This window comes from Notamacropus eugenii, chromosome 2 (genome assembly GCF_028372415.1).
Source record: "Notamacropus eugenii isolate mMacEug1 chromosome 2, mMacEug1.pri_v2, whole genome shotgun sequence".
Lineage (NCBI taxonomy): Eukaryota > Metazoa > Chordata > Mammalia > Diprotodontia > Macropodidae > Notamacropus > Notamacropus eugenii.
This window is the reverse complement of record NC_092873.1, coordinates 506,606,481-506,630,284: the sequence shown is the minus strand read 5'-3', so window position 1 is coordinate 506,630,284 and position 23,804 is coordinate 506,606,481. Positions and strand designations below refer to the sequence as shown.

General features: G+C 39.6%; 1 protein-coding gene across 1 annotated transcript in view; it reads left to right on the top strand.

Annotated features, from left to right (window-relative positions):
• The window catches only part of TESK2 (testis associated actin remodelling kinase 2), a 141,143-nt gene that overhangs the window by 16,379 nt on the left and 100,960 nt on the right, over positions 1–23,804 (top strand). Inside the window, exon 2 of the mRNA XM_072649235.1 lies at positions 12,720–13,027. Coding sequence (XP_072505336.1) covers positions 12,806–13,027 — 222 coding nt within the window. The 5' untranslated portion in view covers positions 12,720–12,805. The remainder of the gene's footprint in view (positions 1–12,719; positions 13,028–23,804) is intronic.

Genomic DNA, 23,804 nt, shown 5'->3' with positions numbered 1-23,804 from the left:
TGGGTTTCTTCTGACAACCATTTGAGAAATAAAGCCCTGTTATCCCCAAGTCAAGAGCCAAAATGATTCTGGGCATAGGACATTTAACACCTCTCTCTGCCAGTTAGAAAACAACTTTTTTGTTTCTTATTGGTATTTTAAAATATTGTTTCAGCCCTGCTCACCCTCCATCTGAGTTCTTCATTAAAAAAAAAAAATGGTTTCCCTTCATTGGGAAAATAAATTAACTTAAATACCAATCAGAACCAGCTAAGGGATAGCAAACTAGTCTACACTGGTAATAGAAGAAAAACCTGTTATGTGAAGGAAACTTCTTTTTTTAGCTTCCCAGTTTATTAACCAGTGAAGTTGTACACAAATCACTCGAAAACAATCTGATGTGACTTTGTAAACCACACACTCATGTAGCCTTCTGAAATCTCTCAAAAACTCATTTATGTTCTTGAAAATAAGCCAGCTACTCATTGTTGGCTTGCTGAAGTTTGGATCTGTTTTCCTTCCTATTCTAGGATACTTAACCAGCTTCCAAACCTTCTTCCCAGTCATCCTCAGCCTTCCCCCTCCCCATCCAGGTGATTGCCAGCTGCTCCCAAGTCTGCCTGCCCACATCTTTTGCACCTGTCTCCTTCTCTCTGTTTACATGGCCATCACCTTGGTTCCTCCCCATAATCTTTAGCATTGACTATCAAAATTTATATTCCTTTGGGCAGAGCACCTGCAGGTAAGGGTATGATTCCCTGCGTGGACGGAGGGAGAGGAGGGAGGGAAGGAAGGAAGCAAACAAGCAAGTAGCAGCATTGCCCATCTGGAACTGGCCTGTTGGGTCTCCAGTGGGGCAGCTACTACTCCTCACAGATTATTGGGCCAGATTTCTATTTTAAAGGACCATGCCTTAAACCCAGGTTGCTCTGGCTCTCATGGAATGTAGGTCCCAGCCCAAGCCTCACTTGGTCATTGTTTGGGTTTGGTGGCTCAGAGTAACTGTAAATAGCAGTTGTTGCTGTTTTGGACACAAACCCTGAGGGTCCTCCCCACCCCCATCCCTACTGCCCCAGTGATTTTTTCCCCCCTTGGATAAAAGAGGTCATTTTTTGATCTCATTTCCTACCTAGTCTTAATCACTGACAAACAGACTTGGCAAAGATCTTAACGTTAAAAGGTCAAGATCCCCCACTGCATCCAGGGTCATCTCTAGTCGTTCTGCTCTGTATCTTGCCACTGGACCCAGATGGCTCTGGAGGAGAGTGTGAGGCTGGTGACTTTGCACAGCCCTGCCTCACTTAAATTCAGTTCACTTGAAAGTTATGACATCACCTTCCTGAGGTCATTGGTCCTCTTTGAGAATGAAGAACAAACCACAGCTTAGACTACGAATTAACAAAAAGAAATTCAATTCCTATGTGCCAGGCCCTGAGGATACAAATAACCATAAGCCAGACAGTCCTTGCACTCCAGGATTTTACATTTTAGCGGAGGAAGACGATATAGAAACTAGTGCAGTGACTCGTTGCCATTCCCACCTCTCTGAACTGTCCTCCACAAAGCTGCCCAAGTGCTTTCCTACAGCTCAGGATTGACCATGCTACTACCCTGCTCTCTAGGATAGAATGTAAAATCTTTTGTCATTTAAAGCCTTTCACAGTTTGGCTTCCCCTACCTTTTCAGGCTTACTATATATACATTATTACCCTTCATGCATTTTGCAGTCTTGCCACACTGCCTTTCTTGGGTGTAGCTTGAATGCAACATTTCATTTCCTGTCCCTGTGCATTTGCCCTGGCTTTCCCCACAGGCCTAACATTCATTCTACATCACCTCAGCCTTCTAGAGTGCTGGGCCGCCTTTGAAGCTCTACCCAGCTACTGCCTCTCCATGCAGCCTTTCCTGATCCTTCTCCCTACCCCCATGTGCCATAGTCACTTTTCCACCCCAACAAATTGTGTTATATTTATTTTTTCTGCATTTTGTTTGTGCTGTATTTACATTTGTGTATTTTGTTCTCACCCATCTTGCCCTTTCCCATAGAATGTTACCTCTTCGAGGATAGGGCCTGTATTCTTTATTGTATCTGTATCTACAGTGCCTAGCATAGAATAGGCACTTAAGTCCTTGTCAATTAATTAAGAGGCTTACCACTCTTATAATCTGTGGTGAGAAGCAGCTTGGCATTGTGGATAGAGAATTGGCTTGAGTCAGTAAGACCTACCTCTGATGATACTGGTTTTGTGGTCTTGGGCAAGTGACTTGACCTTTCAGTGACCTAGATTACTTGGGAACTTGCACATCTCAAATGGTAAGGGGAGAAATCACAGGTCAAGACTACATCCTCCAACTGTAGTGCTACGTTTTGGACAGCACATCTCAACTGTTTGTATCCAATTGCTCTGTAGATCTAAATCTTTGTAATCTTCCCCAGCTGTACTTTTCTAATAGAAGTAGTGGTGGGGTAGAAATTTTTAATTGTCATTGTTCAAAAAATATACCCATCTTTGCAGGAGGATGAAACTACATTAGGATCCAAAGCTAATGTTGATGTGAATAGATTTGAAAAGTAATTCCAAAGCAAATGTATTCTAAAATTTCATTTTTAAATTTTTATTTTTAAGAAATTTCCCTTCTCTCTGACCCACCTTTCCTTTCCTCCACAATGAGGAAGCAAGAAAAACAAAATATATATTCAAGGAAAACAAATTCCCACATTATCCATGTCCAAAAAAATTGTCTCAATCTGCACTCTGAGGTGATTACCTCTATGTCAGGAGTTAGGGAGCATGTTTCATCCTGAGTTGCTCGCCAGCCATCTTGACTTATGACTTGTCTCTGGAGGAGAGGATGAGGCTGATGACTTTGCCCAGCTCTGTCTCAAAACAGTACTTGTGACCTCACTGGTCCTCTTCAGGAATGAAGGCCCAGCAGCAGCCTTGTTTCATCATGAGTCCTGTGAAGTAGTGCTTAGTCCTTTCAAGCTTATTTGTGTTTACAATATTGTTGTCCTTGTATAAATTGTTCACTTCATTCTGCATCCGTTCTTACCAATTTTCCCAGGTTTTTCTGAAGCCATCTCTTTCATCATTTCTTTTTTTAACTCAATTTTATTTTATTTTCCATTCCAGAGTTTTTTCTCTTCTCTCATCCCCTTTGCCACTCACTGAGAAGGCAAGAAATACAAAACTCATTATAAATATGAAGTCATATAAAACACATTTCTCCATTAGCTATGTTCTGGGAGGAAATACAAGAAAAAGACAGAAATGTACTTCAGTCTGCACTTTGAGTCATTTCTCTCTATGGAGGTGGACAGTTTGTTTCATTTTGAGTACTTGGGAATTGTGGTTGGTCATTGTATTGATCAGAGTTCCTAAGTCTTTCAAAGTTATTTTTCTTTTCAGTATTGCACTTATTGTATAAATTGTTCTCCTCATTTGGATTACTTCGATTGATGTCTTTTTGTACAATTCTTGCCAAATTTCTCTGAAACTATCCGTTTTATCATTTCTTAGAGCACAGTGGTATTTCATCACATTTACAATTTGCTCAGCCATTCCCCTGTTGATGGTGCCCCCTCAGTTTTCATTTGGCATCACAAAGAGAGCTGCGATAAATATTTTTTGTGCATATGTGCTCTTATCCTCTTTCTTTGGGCGTAGACCTAGTAGAAGTATTGGTGGGTCAAAAGGTGTGTACAGCTTATTAGTTTTTTGGGCGTTGCTGTAAAATACTTCTAGAATGGCCAACTAGTTCGTAGTCCCACAGCAGTGGGCATCAGTATGGCTTTTTCCTATGGCTCCTGCAGCATTTGTCCTTTTCCCTTTTTGTAAACGTAGTCAATCTGATAAGTATGTGGTAGTTCCTCAGATTTGTCTTGATTTTCATTTCTTCAATTAATAGTTATTTAGAGCACTTTTTCATATGGTTATTGATAGCTTGGGTTTCTCTTTCTGAAAGCTTTCTGTTTGTATCTTTGACCATTTTTCAACTGGGAAGTGGCTCTTATTCTTATAAATTTGACTCAATTCCCTTAGAAATGAGACCCTCTTTCCATCCTATTTCCCTGTTGGGTAAAATGTATTTCTGTACCCAAGTGTGTATATGTGTATGTATAATCTTTCTTCATTTGACTAGTTCAGGTGAAAGTCAGGTTAAAGTTTTACCTTCTGTTTCCTGCCTCCTTTTTCCTCCTTATTACATAGTCTTCTATTTATATATGCTGTTTTTAAGACTTTTTCTTGGATTTCCCAATCAGAAGTTGGTTTGGTGTGTTTTCTAGATTGTCATGGAGGTTTGGCAGAGGTGCTGGACTGTATTTCTTTCTGCTATTCTATCGGTTACACGCATAGAACAAATTGCCTTCCAGATTGTCTGGACCAGTTCACAGCTCCAGTAATCTTGATACATTAATGTGCCTGTTTTCACACAGCACCTCCAGCATTTTCCATTTTCTTTTCTTCTTTTTTTGTCCAACTTTGCCCATATGATGTATGTGAGGTGGAAACTCAGAGTTTTAAAAATTTCTGTTTCTTTGTAAGATTTAGAGCATTTTTTTCACATTTTTTACATTAGCATATTTTCATTCATAACTCGGATTTCTTCCTTTGAAATTGTCTTCCCATTTTCTTTTCTTTTATTTCTCATAAATCATTTATGAATTGAGAAATGATACATTTGTTTAAGAAGCTGTTGAGACCATTGTGTTTTAATATGAATTTATCATCTACATGTAGTATATTCTCAGAGTGGTTTGGGATTCTTCTTAAGCACTTAGCTTTGCTACTACTACCCATGACTAATTAAAACAAGTCAGAATCAATAATTTGAAGCTTCATTAAAGTGTTTGAAGAGGGATTGTAACAGTTTAGACTGAGAGCTGGCACAGATTGTGATTGTGATGTAGTCCAGTCTTTTCATTTTCCTGTGAGGAAACTGATATCCAGAGATGAAATGGCTTGTCCTGCTATGTAGGTAGTAATCTTATCATAAGGTTTACTGACCAAGGAAATGGAAGGCCAGTCTGAAGGCAGAAGGTCTTCCTTTCCATGATATTAGTAGTATTTTATTTTGATATTTAAAAATCTGTTTAGAAATGGAATTTGACAAGATTATTTTCTTGAAACTGGGCATGTCTGAGTAAAAATGAGAGAAGCTCAGGCCTCCAATAGGTTATATTCTACTGCACGGACAGGATGGAACATGAATATAGATTTTTTTTTAAAAAATTGAGATTGGAAGTGATAAGGAAATAAAGGCAGGACCCAGATCAGGTGGTTTAGATATTAGGAAAACAATAAACAACATGTGTAGTATGGAGACTGGAACTTTATATTAGTGTTTACATGAAAAGGTTTGGAAAATCTCAAAACCACCCTAAGCTTTGCCTAACATTAAAAAAAAAATCTTTTTCTAATTACATGTAAAAACAATTTTTAACATTAAAAAAAAATTTTTTTTGAGTTCCAAACTATCTTCCACCTCTCCCCTCTCCTGGAGAAGGCAAGCACTTTGATATAGATTATATATGTACAGTCATGCAAAACATATTTCTGTGTTAATCAGATTATGAAAGAAAATACTGATTCCACCCCCCCAAATCATCAAGAAAACTAAGTTAAAAAAGTATGTTTCAACTTGCATTCAGACTGCATCAGTTTTTTTCTCTGGAGGTGGATAGTATTTTTCATCATGAGTCCTTTGGAATTGTCTTAGAGGATTGTATTGCTGAGAAAAACTAAGTCATTTACAGTTGATCGTTGTATGGTATTGCTACTTTGTACAGTTTTTTCCTGGTTTTGCTCATTTCCCTTTGCATCAGTTCATGTAACTCTTTTTAGGTTTTTCTGAAAACATCCTGCTTGTCATTTCTTATAGCACAATAGTATCCCATCACAATCACATATCACAACTATTCAGCCATTCCCCAGATGACCAACATCTCCCCAATTTCCAATTCTTTGCCAACAGAAAAAGAGCTGCTGTAAATATTTTTGTCCATGAGTTCTTTTCCGTTTTTTTTAATGTCTTTGGGATAGAGACTTAGTAGTGGTATTGCTGGATCAAAGGATATACACAGGTTTAATAGCCCTTTGGGCATAGTTCCAAATTGCTCTACGGAATGGTTGGATCACTTCATAACTCATCAGTTGTGCAGAAGTGCATTATTATCAACCTGGGTGATTTATATTTTTGTAAATAATCAATTTTGCTTAAATTGTTGGAATTATTGGCACATAATTGGGCAAAATAGATCCCAGTAATTGTTTTAATTTCTCCTTCGCTAGGGGTGAATTCACTCTTTTCATTTTTTATACCGGTAATTTGTTTTTTTCTTTCTTTTATAAGTCACGTTAACCAGATAAAGTCAAAGCTAAAATAGACTTAATCAAAAGCAAAAAACAAGCAAACCGCTCTAAGTATCAGCATTATTATTCAGTATTGTTTTAGACCATTTAAAAAAACTGGACAGTATAAAATACCTAAATGTATACTGCGACAGCAGACACAGGCACTATATGAGCATAACCATAAAATACTTTTTACACAAATAAAGTCAGATCTAAATAACTGAAGTGGTATTTATTGTTCTGGATAGGCAAAGCCAATATAATTTAAAAAATGACAATTTTTTAAAATAATTGATTCAGTGCCATACTAATGAAATTACTCAAAAATTTTACTAAGTTAGAAAAAATAATAATAACAAAGTTCATTTTAGAAGAACAAAAGGTGTGGAATTTCACAGAAACCAGGACAAAAAAAATGTAAAGGAAGTCAATTCAGCACTATTCGACTTTGTGCTATATTATAAGATGAGAGCATTGTTGAAGTGTAAAATGGATAGTTTCCATTATTTTAAATTAAAATTATCTGCTATAAATAAAACCAATGTAGCTAGGAATAAAAGGAGTGCAGAAAGTTGTGAAAAATGACATAGCAGTAGACATAGACATAACTTTCATGGATAGTGTCTGTGACTGGTATATATGTATATATGTGTATGATTGGTTGGGATACTGCTGTAGTGCAGAAATATGAGCTGGTTGATTTAGAAAAATATGGAAAAACTTGGACCTATGAAAAAAGATGGTGTCTACCTATAGAGAAAGAGAAGATGGAGGAAGTATGCATAGTACAGTCATATATATATATATATATATATGTGTATGTTTCTATCTGTCTGTCTGTCTATCTATCTATCTATCTATCTATCTATCTATCTATCTATCTATCTATCTATCTGTATCTGAGTATAATTGTAGCCTACTAGGGTGGGGAGGGGGAAAGAGGGCAAAAAAATAAAGAAAAAGAGAACAAAAGAAAACCTACAAGGAAGCAAAGAAAAGCTGGGTAGTTTTGAAAACAGTGTATTATTCATTGTATAGGTTTTCCTGAGACGGAAATTTACTGTTTTATATTGAATCATCTCTTATGTTCTGCAGTGTACATGGCAGCGTTCTATTTTTTCTTTTCTCATTTTGTATTTGTTTAAAATGAATAGAAAAATTACAAAAAAATTAATCAAACTAACTGATGGTTTATCTATTTTATTGATTTTTCATAAAAGCATCTCCTGATTTTATTTACTACTAGCTCAGTGGTTTTCTTAATTTCAGTTTTACTAATGTGTCCTTTGATTTTTAGGGTGTCTAATTTGGTGTCTAGTTAGAGATTTTTAATTTGTTGTTTTTCTAGTTTTTTTTGATTGCATGCCTAATTAATCCATGTGCTCTTTCTCTATTTTGTTGATGTAAGTACTTAGAGATAGAAGTTTTCCCCTAAGTGCTGCTTTGGTTGCATCTTATGAATTTTGTCTGTGGTACCTTTTAGCAAGATATAGTTTTCCTGATTATCTCTTTTAATTAGATCTGTTTTTGCTTTTATTTTTTTTTGAGATCATAATCACTACCTCTGCTTTTTTTTTTTTAACTTCAGCTGAAGCATAATAGATTCTGCTCCAACCCTTCACCTTTACCCTGTATATGTCTCTCTGCTTCAAGTATATTTCTTGCAAATATCATATTATAGGGTTCTGGTTTTTAATTCACTCTGCTATTTTGCTTCTGTTTTATGGATTAGTTCATTCAATTCACATTCACAGTTATGATTACTAAATGTATATTTTTCTCCATGCTGTTTTTTTCTTGTTTATCCTCTCCCCTTTTACCCTCTTTCCTCAAATATTTGCTTTTGACCACTTTCCCCAATGCACTCTCCCTTCTACCAGCCCCCTTTTCTTTTACCCCCTTTGCCTGCTTTCCTATAGGTTAAGATAGATTTCTATACCCAACTGAGTATATATGTTATTCCCTGTTTGAGCCAGTTCTAATGAGAGTAAGTAACAAGTGTTGCCTCCCACCCTTGACTCCCCTTACCTTCCCCCCCATTTTCCCCTCCAGTGTAAAAGCACTTTTATGACTCTTTTATGTGATTAATTTACCCCATTCTGTTCTGCCACTCCAAAATTCATTTTGAGGTGGTACTTTAAAGTTGTTTGGAGGGTAATTTGGGAGAGCTCAGGCAAGTCCCTTCCTTTACTTCTTCATTCCCCCCCAAAACAACCATTTTGACTAAGCATGTGTACTCCTTAGTCCTAGGTCCCTGGTGAAAGACTGTCCTGGGCTCTTTTCTCTTTTTTCTCTGCACTCTTTCATTTGGACCTCATCAACTTATGTGGATTTAATTATTGTCGATATGCAAATGATTCCCAGATAACTTCTGAGCTCCAGTTCTGAGTTGCCATCTGCTCGCTAGATTTCAAAATGGACATCCCATAGACATAGCAAATCCACCACATCCCAAACAGAACCTAGTTTCTCTTCCTTATGACCCTCCTCTCTTCCTTAACTTCCCAAACTGCCCTACCTTTGTCAAGGATACTACCACCCATTTGGTCATCCAGGATTAGATGGTTTCATCTCACATATTTCATCATCTGCCGAATTTTGTCCCTACTTGTACAGCGTCTCTCACAGAGGTGCTGTTTTCTCCGCTCCCATAGCTGCCCCCCTATTTCAGGACTCCACCATCTCTTGAATGTTCAGTTGCAGCAGCCTCTTGTCAATAGAAAATCACAGCTTCACAAAACTTACTTGAAAAATAGGTTGTTACAAGGGAAATGGACATGCATTTTCCCAAAGAGTTCACAAGAATACAAGTTTGCATATTTATAACCATAGGACAGAAAAAGGAGGAGAAAATACAAATTTCCCCTAAAGGGGTGTGGCATAAGAAGGGGCCTAAAGGTGGGAAAAGGACAGAACCCCTTCTGAAGGGGAGGAGCAAGGCAATGGCAACAGCTTCCTTCTTTTCCCTTGGGAACTGCTAGACTATGAAGATAGGATGGTCAGCTTATCTACAAAGGTCCCAGCTACACAAGCAATTTCCCCATCTAGTGCAGACCGACTGGCACCTGTCTTGATTCCCAAGGACACACAGGGAGTACAGTTTGGGGTGTAAACAACAAATTATGTCAACTTGGGATGGGAGTAGGGAGGGGGGAAGCTTCGTTCTTGACACATTCAGGCCCTCCTGTATACGTTAGGTCCCATATTTCTGGACAATATAACAACTCAAAAAGATGAGTTCAGGGGACCCCTTAACATTCCTTGATAATCCTCACTGTCTCCCTGCTGTAAGTCTTAACTCACTCTAATTCATCTTCCATACAGCTGCCTAAATGATTTTGCTCAAGTCTAACTATAACACTACCTAGAGTGTAATAATCTCTGGCTTCCTATGATCCTTAGGAATAAATATAAACTTCTCTGCTTGGCATTCAGAGGTCTTCACAGCTTGGCCCCCTCAGATCTGTTCTGCCTTATTACCATCTACTCCCTCCATATAGCATATTGTCTAACCAACTTAGGGTAGGTGGCACAGTGGATAGAGTGCCGGGTCTGGAGTCAGAAAGACTTGAGTTCTGATACTGCCTCAGTCTGTTGCTACCTGTGTGACCCTGGGCAAGGCCCTTAACTCTGTGGCCTCAGTTTCCTCATCTGTAAAATGAACTGGAGAAGGAAGTGACAAACTAGTCTAGTATCTTTGCCAAGAAAATTCCATATGTGGTCATGAAGAGTCAGGCTTGACTCACTAACAACAACACAAAACCATCCAACTTGCCCTTCTTGCTGTTTCTTACACATGACCTTCCATCTTCTGACTTTATGCCTGGAATATACTACCTCCTTGCTGTCCCTGCCCCTTTCAAAATTCAGTTCAGATGCTACCCCTCTGGATGAGGTCCTTCCTGATCTTCCTTTCCCCTCCCCGAGAAAGTGATCTGATATATATTTTCTATATCCCTATAGATGGGCACTTTTCTCCTGTGTCAGAGTGTCATCTCCTTCAGGGTAGGGACAGTTTCACTTTGTCTTTGTATCCCAGCACCTGGCACAGTTTCTGGCACCTACTAGTTGACTAATAAATGCTTTCTGATTCATAATCAGAAAATGTAAAAATGTAGCTGAATTTCAGATTCCATTTCAGTTGTAATTCCCGCTTTATTTTGCCCTCACACTTAATAACCAATGTTTTATTACCTTTGCATGTGTGTTTTCGTTTTCCTTCTCAGTCCCATTCAATTTCTACTAAGTCCTGTGTTTTTCTTTTGTCTTATCTTTCCTATTGACTTCTTCAGTCTCTTATCTTGCCTCAGAAATATTTTCTGATCTGGTCACCTTCACTGTCCCTACTTTCATTTTCTTAAAAGAATCCTAAATTCCACCAGCAAGTATAAGCCCAATTTTAATTTCAAGTGGTTCCTTGGCATGACCTGCTTGGTTATATCTGTGCTTCCTAGACTGATGTTCAAAGTCCTTTGCAAGCTTGTTCTGACCTGGCTTTTCACCCTTATTTTATATTCTAAAATCCCCCTCAAGCAGACTATTTTCCATTCCTCAAATCTGCCTGTCCTTTGCTTCCATTTCCCCTCTTCTACTAATTTACTTCTTACCTCAGCTTTGTCAGGAAACCCCCTCCCTCAGGAGGCCGCTCAGGTGCTTTCTTTTTCACAAAACGTCCTCTGATGTCCCAGATGCCCCAGACTTCATCCTCTTACTGTTCACATATCGGTATTTGTCATTGCTTTGCCTCACCCTCTTGGGTACAGAGTAGGTTTACCTACAGTAGATAGGATGCTGCCCTTGGAGTCAGGAAGACCTGAGTTCAGATCCTTCCCCAGACACTTAACTAGCTGCCTGAGCAAGTCACTTATTCTCTTTTAGCCTTAGTTTTCTCAACTGTGAAATGGAAGTTGGACTCAATGACTTTTAAGGCCCTTTTTTTCGGCTCTGCATCTTTAATTCTATGGTTCTTTGATTCATTCATTCATTCAATAAGCATTTATTAAGTGTCCCCTGTATGCCAGGCACTGTGCTAAAAATTCTCACTCTCATGGAACTCAAAGCCTGATGGATTCATGTGTAAAAAGAAAAGACTGTCCTTCCTCAAGTTATGTGTCACTTTTAAAAACCTTTCTTCTTTACATTATGAAATATATAATGTGCTAGTATTAACTTTTCTGATTAAAAAAGGTAAATTATATTAAAATATTAGATTTTAGAGGTATTTGCATAGCTCTGTTGAAGACTTACTTTGATGACTTCTTGCGTCATGGTCATGTCATGACCTTGGGTCCTTGAAGGCTTTGGCAAAGGAGCATGATCTGGGGTAGGTTGTACCAGCCTTTGGTATAGAGCTGGTGATGAATTTGTGCCTGCTGCTTGGGGAGCAGAGTCTCACACTAGAAATTTGGCCACAAGGTGATAAAAAGGAGAGGCAGATAGCAGGGGCTCTGATTTACACTAGTGAAGGAGTACCCACACTTTGGAAGTCCTAGGGCCAGAGAGTATTATTTCTGAATGTGGGTTATAATCCTGACCCAACATCTGAACAATACTGAATGGATGGAGTATGTTTTTGAAGTCTTTGGCTCAGCATCTTTGAATGGATATTGGGTCATCTTGGTCTCCCTGTCTTGAGTCTCTCCCCACTCCAGTCCAGCTTTCCCTGCGTTGCCAGTGAGATTTTCCTATAGTGTAGGGTTGACCATGTCTCCCTGTACTGAGTCTACTCCAGGGGCTTCCTACTCTCTCATCCTGAGGCTCCAATAGGAAGCCCTCTGCTCTGCCCCTTCACAGCCCACTTCCCGTGTAGCTTCCGAGATATTTTACACTTAACGCCCTTCCACTGACTTTATAATCCAGCTCCTCAGGCTTCCTGCTGTTTTCTTTCACATGACTCTCTCCCTTCCAGTTCTGTGCATCAGTACTGGCATTCTTCCATGGTTGGAGAATTTCACCTCTTTGTCTGCCCCTTAGAGTCCCGGACTCCTTCAGAACTCACCTCAGGCACTATCTTGTACAGGAGGCCTCTTCTGGCCTCCTTCACTCCATAACTCCTCTCCTCCCACTCATACTTTCCCTTCTGAAATTACCTGGTTATTCATACGTTGCTTGCCCCATTAGAATGTGGTGCCTGTTGTAGCCCAATGCTTAGTGCACTGTCTGACCCAGAGGAGATGCTGAATACATGCTTGTTGGCTCACTCACTGTTTTGGGTCTTCAGATAGTACTAGTATATTTGAAAGTCAGAAATAATAAAGTTTCGCCTTTATGCCTAGAAGGGAGTTGGAGGCTACAAGGCAATCTGTGTGCTTTGAGACTTCAGGCTTTGGATGGTAATTATTGATGGAAATGGTAAAATGGGTTTTTTCTTTTCTTTTGTTTTAGTGTCAAACCAGGATACAAAAACTCAACGGGAATTTAAGATGTGAAGAGTCCTTTCTTAAAAGAAGAAAAAAGTGATTGTTGGAACGATGGATCGGAGCAAACGGAATTCCATTGCAGGATTTCCTCCCCGCTTAGAGCGTTTGGAAGATTTGGAAGGGAGCAGTGGAGGAGATGGAAATGTGACCCAGATGGGAAGAGTGTGGCCATCTTCGTATAGAGCTCTCATAAGTGCCTTTTCTAGACTTACACGTTTAGATGACTTCACCCGGGAAAAGATTGGTTCTGGCTTCTTCTCTGAAGTGTTCAAGGTGAGTGTGCGTCTCTGCTGAACAGCAGCGTTGAAAGTTAGCCTGATTTCCCTTTGAAGACTTCCATTTGTTCTTAGTAGTGGTGAGGCCTTTGATTAATGTGGCTACTGTAGTTGCTGAGAAACCATTTAAAAACTCATTCTTAATGTTGTATGTCATTTGTTTTGGAAAGTTATGGGGACTAGTGAAAAGAGGCAAGAGGCAGAATTGAATATTTGACCTATTTTGCTTTAATAACTTCTATTATGAGACATCCAGAATACTAGCGTGGGTAAGTCCTGGCTGTGGATGGGATAGGCAGTGGAGAAATTTGGAATGAGTACAGGAGCATGAAATGGGCACTAAGAGCTTGTTGAATCAGCATGTAGATGTACCTGGGACATACAGTGTTTTAGGACACACTGTTCATACATGTATACATACAGAAGAGTGAAGCACTCCTTATAGGAGGGAGGAAGGAGAAAGAAGAGTGTGTGAGAGAAACAGAGAGAAAGGTATCACACTTCAATATTGTCTCATTGTTAAGTTGTTAGGTCCAGGGCTATGGTTACAGGGGTTCCCTTTTGTCCTTCCCTCTAGTGTGGTCCACTCTTTTATATCAGTCACTCAGAATGCAGTAAAAACCAGCTTATCTTTCTATGGTGACAAAACTCATAAAAATACAGACCATGAGTAAGCAAGATTTAAAGGGAGCAGGAAACTCCAGTGGGTTAAAGGCTGCCACTTTTCTAGTCAAAGGAGGGGAGGAAGTGAAGAGGGAATTAATTCTTTCTTTGTGTGTTAGATAAATTCTGTCCTGGGAAATCTCTCCTTGAGTGGGTCAGTGAGCCAGATGGAACTCCAACTGACCATGATTATAGTCAGTTTGGGGTAACAGTCCTCTCCTGTTGCAATTGGCTGACTGCTGGCTTGGTGTACTCCTAAACCCCTGGGACTCCAGAGTTCCTGGGCTTCCCCCACCACGTATGACTTCTACCTCCCATGATACTTCAGTCCTTCCTTCTAGCTGGAAAATACTGTATTTCCTATCAGAGCCTTTGCCCTAAAAGGGGCTCTGGGGCAAACTTTGAGTAGCCTACATCATATATCATAACTATTTCTGGATTTAATCTTTAAGTTGGAAGGGGAAATGTTGTTCTCTGTGAGAGGTAACATAGTCTAGTGCAAAGGACTGTGAACTTGGAGTCAGAAAATCTGAATCTGGTCCCAGATAGCCTACTTGTCATGTGACTTTGAGCAAATCACTTCTAATTCTGATCTTTTCCAAGGAATTGGCAATAAGGCGTATCAAGGCATCACTATAAAGTCCTAAGTAAACAAATGTCTGCTGTTGTTGTGGTTGTGAAGGGGATATGTAATCTTTTCCTTACCCTCTTCTCTTGAAAGTAGTTGAGGCTAAGCTCAAGTGACAATAGTAATTGCTTTTGACTTGGTTGTATTTTTGCTTGATGAGATTCCTGGCCATCGGGTAGATCTTCATTGTGGATTGCTGTTAACATCTTGCTGATACCAACACTTGTTCAGTTGTATCTGACTCTTTGTGACCCCAGTTGGGGTTTTCTTGACAAAGATACTGGAGTGGTTTGTCATTTCCTTCGCTAGCTCCTTTTACAAATGAGAAAACTGAGGCAAACAAGGTTAAGTGACTTGCCCAGGGTTACACTGCTAGTAAGTGCCTGAAGTGCAATTTGAACTCAGGAATATGAATCTTCTTGACTGCAGCTCCAATGCTCTATCTACTGTGCCACCTAAACAATTTGATAAGCCTCTACATCGTTTCCAATTCTTAGCTGTCATAGAAAGTGCTGCTATAAATATTTTGGAGTATAGAGGGACTTTTTTCTTTTCAGTAACTTTCTTGGGGAATATAAGCCCAGTAATGGAGTCTCTGATTCAAAAGATGTGGACTTTTTAGTCATTTTCTTTGCATGATTCCAAATTGCTTTCCAAATTTTTTGTCCTGTTTCACAGCTCCACCAATAATGTGTTAATGTGCCTGTCTTGCCAAAACCCCTCTAACATCAACTGTTGCCATTTTTTGTCGTGTCTGTGTGTATGTGTGTGTATGTGTGTGTGTGTTTGCCAATTTGCAGGTTGTGACATGAAACCTCAGGGTTGTTTTGATTTGGTTTTGTGTTTTTGTGACTTGGAGCATTCTTTCATATGGTTGTGAATTCTTTGTAGTTCTTTTGAGAATTGTTTGTTTATATCTTTTCATCATTTTTTGAGGGATGGCTATTAGTTTTATATATGTATGTGTGTATATATACACACATACATACACTCACACACACATATATATACGGGTTATATAATTTGCTTATGTATCTTGGATACCAAACCCTTATCAGAGAAATTTGATACAAACATTTTTTCTACTACTTTCATTTTTGTCATAGGTATGTTAGTTTTGTTGTGCTGAAGCTTTTCAGTTTCAAGCAATCAAAAGTTATTTCTTATATCTTTTGTAATTGTCTCTATCTCTTGTTTGGTTAAGAATCATCTCTCCTCCATAGAGGTGTATCATCTTTTTCTCTTCCACTTTTTTTAATAGCATGATCTTTAACATTAAAGCTACATATTTATTTAGAACATATTGTGGAATATGGTGTTCAGAATTTGTCTAAGCCTAGTTTTTATCAGATTGCTTTCCGGTTTTCCCAGTTTTCTTTATCCAATAAAGATTTTTTTTCCCTAGGTAATTTGTGTTTTCCACTTTATTAAACACTGGGTTATTGAATTCCGTTGTTTCTGAATCCCACTGTTTACGTTCGTTCCATTGGTCTATTTCTCTATTCTCTAAGCAATACCAGATGGCTTTGATGACTTTTGCTTTATAATATAGTTCTAGATTTTCTAGACCTTTTTTTTCCAATTGAATTTTGTTATTATTTTATCAGTAAAGTATCCCCTTGGTAATTTGTTTGCTATAGCATTAAAAGTGTAAATTAGTTTTGGTAGTATTGTATTTTTATTATGTTGGCCTGGCCTAGCTATGAGCGCTAAATATTCCCCTAGTTATTTAGGTTGTTTTTTCTGAAACCACCCCCTTTATCAATTTTTATAGCACAATCTTATTCTAGCACATTCATATACCAAACAGGTTCTCTATTTGATGGACACCTCCATCAGTTTCTAATTCTTTACCTAATGGAAAGAGCTAATTTAAACATCTTTGTACATATGGGTCCTTTTCCTCTTTTTTGAGGCATAAGTCTCATAGCAGTGTCATTGATTCCAAGGGGTTTCACAGTTTAATAGCTTTTTGGTCATAGTTACAAACTGCTTTCCAGAATGGCTGTTTTTGTTTGTGGGTGAGTACCTATTGTAATCCTAGTTCAGAAAATCTCTCTAGTAACCGGTATTCTTGTTTGTCAGGGGCTTTGGGCTCTTCTGGGATGTGACTTCATAGAAGTAGGATAAGTTTCCTTATTCAGCCTGTCAGTCTAGATAGCTTAATTTAGTATTGTGTTAATTTAATACAGATCTCTATGACTTTAAGCAAAGACTAAGTTAGTAGTGGGATGATTTGTACAGGAGGGTGTAGTTAATTATCCAAGGATCAATAGTCAATAAACATTTTTAAGCACCTACTATAATCCAGGCACTATGCTAAGTGCTGGAGATACAAATAAGAAAGACAGGAGCTGCCCTCTCGGAGTTTATAATCTACTGCAGAAAAGCAACAAATAGAAGGAAGCTGGAAAGGGAAAGGAGATGCCAAAGGGTTCCCTGAAGTTCGTGGAATCAAAACCAAGCAGAATAGCTGATAGGAAATGAAAGTTAGCTGGAAAATTCTGAGCCCTCCCTAAAGGGAGGTTTTGGGAGGATGACAGGTTTCTATGGCAGAAAAATGAAGTTCTCTTTTACTACCTGCTAAAATAGGTTATAGTTCATGGGAGTGGGGTAGGGCTAGGGGTGGAACCTGGTAAATCTACTGCTGGTTGGATAGACTTCTGCTTTTTTTTTCATGATTCAAGCATAGGAACATGAGAGCTTAAAAATCATTTAATTAGAGCATTGCTTTCTCAATAGCTTTTACTCCAGGTATTGGGGGTAGCTAGGTGCTGCCGTGGGTAGAGCGCCAGTGCAGAAGTCAGGAGGATCTGAGTTCAAATCTCACCTCAGACACTTGGCACTCCCTAACTGTGTGACCTTGGGCAAGTCACTTAACCCCAATTGCCTCATCCTGGGTCATCTCCAGTCATCCTGATGAATATCTGGTCACTGGATTCAGATGGCTCCGGAGGAGAAGTGAGTCTGGTGACCTTGCACAAACCCTCCCTCACTCAAAACAAAGTCAAGTGCAAGTCATGTCATCATTTCTCTCATGTCATAGTCTCCTTTGGCAACGAAGGACAAGCACACACATACTCCAGGTATAAAATGCTCTTCTTGTTAACTACCATACATTACTGGCTAATAAGGAATTGAAAGTTCATTTGTTCTGGAAGACAACAAAGAGGGACACTCTAGAGACCCTGGGAATAGGACAGGAATGACATGTCCTTCTCCTGCTTTATTCTTAGTACTTGGAGAAGTGTCTAGAACAGATAGGTAGTTTAAATTCACTGAAAATCTTGTCCTTTTTTTTGCAGTCATTATTCATAATAACAAACATTTGGTGAAGGCAGTGATTCAAAAGAGAAATAAAATGGTTAGAAGAAATTTTTAAAAATGAAATCAGGTTGAAAACTAGTACTCTTCAAGCAGAATTAAAAAACACAAACAGTAGATGAAGTAGGAAGAATTGAATGTGAGATGGAGAATCTCTCCCCAAAAAGTCCTGGCTTTTACGGTAAGAAGAGATTTGGAGTTTGGATGGGCTTTTGTCCAGTGCTGGGGAATTTGTCCTCAGAAGTGAATTCTCAGGCTTGAATCAGACCCCTGCTAGTGATTTCTCTCTGTGATTAAGGGCAAGTCACCTATTTCTCTGGGCCTTAGTTTTCTTCACTGTAAGATGAGGGGCTATACTTGACTTCTGAAGACCTTACTGGCTCTTAACTCCGAGATCTTATGATCCCTTGTAGGTAGCCAGATATCTTGGTGGACCCTGCTCAGTTAAGTGTCAGGAATCCTGCCTTAGCCACTTCCTGGCTAGGTGGGTGATCCTGGCAAGTCGCCTTAGTTTTCTCATCTGTAAAATAGGGGTAATCTGAGCTCTGTCCTTACTGGGTTGTTATGAGGATCGCATGAAATAATGTATGTAAAATACTTGCAAACCCTGAAGCGCTATGTAAATGTGAGCTGTTGCTGTTGTAGTGCACCTGTGCCCTGCACCAGTTAGAACCTCATTTTTAAAGACAACATTTTATTCTTCTAGCCATATTTCAGTAGGATATTGTAGGGACAACAATGTGAATGTAAGTCAGCCACAGCCTATTACCAATAAGGAAGCATTTTCTCCATCTACAAAAGGAAGTCCTGTTTTATCTTCCTTTGGTGGAAGGGCTTTCCTGCATGTGTAGTGTTGGGAAGCCATTTCAGAATACCCCAAGTCTTACAATGGATTGTTGCAGAAATGGACTGGCATTAAAAAAAAACAACCCACAGTTTTTCAAACACATCTGTAGCTTGCAAAATGCCTGAAAGAGTAAGTTTTTTTACCTGCAAATACTATTTGAAGACTGTTCATAAGAGATAGAAACTTAAAAAATTCATCTCAGCTTGTCCATGATTCCCTTAATTTGTGTTTATGTGTCTCGTGCAACCTCCTGAGCTCTCATTTGAAAATGTGCTCTGATTAATCAGCCTGGTGTTTGTTAACCAGTTCAGAGACCGGATGAAAGAGATTAAAATCCCTCGATTTCTGGTGAGGCATGTTTGAGATAATGGCAGATCATTGGTAGCCAGGGGGTTAGCAGGAATAGTGTATTGGAGGACCTCTACTGCTCTGTATTTGGAGTTTTTTTTTTTGTTTGTTTTGATTTCATTTGGAACACAGTATTCTGTAGAGCATTCTGGGAACTGATGTGTTTCTTGAATGACTGGAGGAATTCGTACCTGAGCCAGCTTGTTGAAGCCTTCTTTGTGAAAGGAATCAATGATTGGTTGTAGTAAACAACAGCACATTCACGGGACTGGCTTGGGGAGAAGAATGTGGAAGCCTAGAGAACACTGAATCAGTCACATGTTAGAAGTAGGAGCAGCTGCTTTGGAGAAAGTATTTGGCCAATTTATCAGAAAGCATCTTGAGTAATAATTGCACTCACCATGTCTTAAATTATATCCTTGCATCAGCCTATTCCAACAGCTTCTGAAGAAATGTCCATGTTGCGTGTGCTAGGTTTCTAAAGTCTCCTTTTCTTGCTTGTTGATTACTACCAGAATTAGTCTCTAGATCTTATACTCCAGTGAAAGGCATTAATACTTTCTCAAAGTAAATTTTAATTTATTTTTGATATCACCTAAGTTTCCAATGAGTCCTTTCCACTTCCTCCCATATGTCCCTTATAACAAAGAATTAAAAAGGAGAAAAAGAAAGTTCTGCAAAACTAGCCAATGCATGAGAAGGAAAAGTGACATATATGTAACATACATGTAACATATGACATACCTACAGTCCTCTGCTTCTGCAATGTAGGGGGAGGTGTTTCCTTATTGCTTTTCTTTGAGGCCTGCTTGGTTATAATTTCTCAGCATTCAGTTTAAATTGTTTTCTTGTGTTTTTTTTCTATTTCCATCGTTATTGTATTCATTATTTTCCTGGTTCTGCTTGCTTCACATTGCATCTCTTTGTAGAAATCTTCTCATGTTTCCCGAAACTCACCATGATTATCATTTCCTACAGCACAGTAGTCAATCTAAAAGCATTTAAATGTTCACTATTATCTGGTTCTGTGCTAAACTCTGGAGGTACAATGACAGGCAAAAATACAACCCTTTTCCCCAGGGTGCTCATATGGGGGAGGTAACATGTAGAATCTGGCCATACATGAAATGCACAGTGTCACTGGAAGATAACCTTAAGGAGAAAGGATAAGCATAGAAGGAGGGTGTTGAGTAAAGTTTTAAAAGAAGCCAGGAAACCTGCAGGTAACCAGGAGAAGGTTCTGTTCTAGAGGCTCTTTTCATTTCCATCTATACTGTATCACTTGGTGAACTCATTGACCTCTTCCTCCTCAGGAATCAAAAATCATCCATATGTAAATGATTCCCAGATCTAGCTACCCAGCCCTAATCTCTCTCCTCTTGAGTTCCAGGTCCACATAATCAACTGCCTTTTGTATTTCTAAAACTAGATATCCTGTAGACATATCAAACTCAACACAACTCATTATCTTTCCCCCAAATCCTCCCCTTTTCCCAATTTTTCTGTTATCCCTCCAGTCACCCAGGCTCACAACAGTGCTATCGTCCTCAATTTCTCACTTGCCTTCACTCCACAGAGCCAATCTGTTCTATGTCTTGCTATTTCTACCTTATATATGTCCCCTTCTCTCTCCTCACACCGCCCCACCCAGGCATAGGCCCTCATCATCTCAGCCCTGGTCTTCTGCGCCATCCTGCTCGTGGGTCTCCCTGTCTCATGTTTCTCCATCCTACCATCCATCCTGCCCTCAGCTCGCCCTTCTGCTCAGACTCCATTCAGCCTCTCTAGCCATCCTCATGCTGTCCACCATCTGACTCCATGGGCTTACCTGCTGTTCCTCAGACATGACCTTCCACCTCCCAGCTTTAGGCTTGCAATGACTGTGCCTAATGCCATGAATACTTTTTAAGTGATCTGGTATGCATGGAGCCCCTGTTATAGTTTAAAAATAAACTTTCTTCTAAAGGATAGCTCTCAAGGAGGGTGAGAGGAGGGTCAGGGTGTAAATCTAGATGATATGAAAGTTAAAGATATTAATAAAAATCTGTTTTTAAAAAAGCAAATGTTCTGACAAATATGGAAATAGGTTTTGCATGATTTCACACGTATGATCTATCTCAAATTGCTAACCATCTCAGCAGGGGGGAAAGTGAGAAAGATATGGAAAAAATTTGGAACTCAGGATTTAAAAAATATGAATGTCAAAAATTATCTTTACATGTAATTGGAAAAAATAAAATATTATTTAAAAAAGCGAATGTTTACCCTTTTTTCTCATGGAAATAATGTCATGGTGTAAGAAAGCAAAAGAGACCAAAGTCATCTGATTAAGTTATCCATTTTGTTTATGTTCCCCAGTGGCAGACCCCTGCTCAGAGGTTGAGGCTAATGTGAATTTTGCACAAGATTCAGATCCTATTGAGACAAGTCAGGTGTGGCTTGGATGAGAGATTTTGTTCCACTGCAAAATATATTTGACTTGGTTTACCAGTTTTATGTAGAAGGCCATGAAGCAGTTTCAGTACAGATTGGAAGTCTGAAGCAACCTAATGGAAAAATGTTGGAATTGTTGTGAGATAATGGCTAGAGATCCCACCTCAGTAGATACGTGATGGTTCTGTGTCTGGTGCTCTGGATCCCTCTGAGCTCCAGAGATCAAAGCAGACAATGTGTTTAATAAAACCAGATGCAAATAGTCTTATGTAAGGGGTTCCCAAGGTAGTGGGAAACTAGTTCATACAGATAAAAATCTGCTGGCAAGCTCTCTGCCAACATCCTAAAAACAGTTTTTGTCTTCACCTTTCCCAAAGTCACCCCACCTGGGTAGAGTTAACCCAGACTGCTCCAAGTCTGCACAAGTTCCTTGCTCCCAAGTCCTGGCTGCTGTGGTGGGAATATGGTGGCTTAAGTCCTGCCTCCTTAGAAGTCCCTTGTAGGGGGTTTGAGTGTCCATGGCTTGAAGACCTCTGCCCCTCTGATTGGAAGCCTGGAGGTAGGAGCAAAGCCTTCAGGCAAAGAGGGCTCCCAGGCCCTTCATGTCCTACCTGTTGTATTCCTTGGGCTGCATTCTGTCATGCCCTTAGCCTGTCACCTTCTTCCCCTGCCACTCCCCTTTTCCTTTTTTGTATTGTCTTCTCTTGTTAGATTGTAAGCTTCTTGAGGACAGAAACTCTCTTTTTATTATTGTAACCCCAGTGCTTAGCATAGTGCTCAAACACTTAGTAAGACTTAATAAATATTCATTGACTGACAATCCATGGATAACCAGGCACTGGAGAGCAAAATCCGAAAATGAGGCAGTTCCTGTACTCAGGGAACTGACACTCTACTAGAGGAAGACACTCTAGGAAAAACAATAGTGATGAAAAACAGTTCTGGAAGGTCTCTTGTAGAAAGGCTGAGCCTCCAATGACCAAGAGACAGAGTTGAGGAAGGAAAGCATTCTGGGAATGGGGGCTCATGTGGAGGCACAGAAATGGGTGATGAAGTGTTTTGTGTACAGAATCAGACATACTGTTTGGCCTCAAGGTAGAGTTCCTGGTGGCAAGTACTGTATAAGCTTTTTGAAATGATAGGCTCGAGTCAGATTGTTAGTCAGGAAGCGTTTAGTAAACTGAGGATACAGAGAAAGGCAAAAACCTTGGTCCCTGACCCCCTGGAGCTCACCTGAGGGGATGCACTCATTGGGCAGGGGCAGGGGGTGAGGCAAAGCTAGGATAGGCTTCTGTCTTGAAGGAGGCCAGGGAAGCCAGGAGGGGGAAGGGAGAAGGGAGAAAGGGGTACATTGCAGCTAGTGTAAAGGCAAAGAGTAGTCTGAAGATGGTGTGTAAACAGAAGGAGAATAAATAGAAAGTAGCTAAATACAAGCTACTTTGGGAGGGAGGGCACTAGCCGCTGGGGATGGTCCTGGCCCTATGGATATGTACAGGTGGTCATGAGGAAGGCTAGCTCCAAAGAGCTCCTTAGAAATGTGACTCATTCTTCTGTTTGCTCTGTTGTAGCTGTGCCCGGGCTGGGACCCAGTTCTCTTGCCTTGTGTCTCTTTGCCTGCCCTGGCACCTCATACTGCTTCTTTGTTTAAAGAACTATTTTTCTGATCCGGTTGAAACATAAATCACTCACCGCTGGTCCCCCTGTGCCTTCTCTCCACCTTGTTTACCAATTGTCAGCGTTTCATAAGAAGATAAGTTTCTGACACACATACAAGGGAACAGCTCCTTAGATGATTTTCCGAAAAGAACAGTGACTTTCAGAATGAAGAGACCTTTTTAAAGTATAGATATCGTCAGTGAACAGAGTAGGAAAACTACTGTCAGTGAGTTCTTTGTGTAACGGTGTTTTCTTAAACTTATCCTTGTAAGATCAGCCAGGGAGAGTGGCTCTTCTTTCAGTGGTCAGGAGGTGCATGACCACAAAGTCACTGAAGCAGAGGGAAAGAATCCTACATGAATGACACATTCATAAAAACAAGTAAACATGTCATTGTACCTTTTGTCCTTCAAAGAATTTGTGTTGACGTCTCTTGTTTTTATGGCACCTTTATTTCCCATTCTGTTCTTCCCCACTCCTTTACCCAGAACCATCTTCCTTGGCCCCTTCAAGTCCCAGCTAAAATCCCGCCTTCTACAGGAAAGCTTTCTCCATACCTCTTACTACTAGGGCCTTCCCTCTGTTGATGATCTCCAGTCTATCCTGTCTGTAGCTTTTTTGTACAGAGTAGTTTGTAGTTTGTCTTCCACATTAGACATGAGCTTCTGGAGGGCAGGGACTGGCTTTTGCCTTTCTTTGTATCCCTAGCACTTAGCACAGTGCCTGACATGTAGTCAGTGCTTAATAAATGCTTATAATTTATAACCAACTTATAATCAGTCAATCAAGTAAGCATTTATTAGATACCTATTATGTACTAGATGCTGTGCTAGGTGCTACAGATACAGAGATGAAAATGAATCATCTGATGGAGGA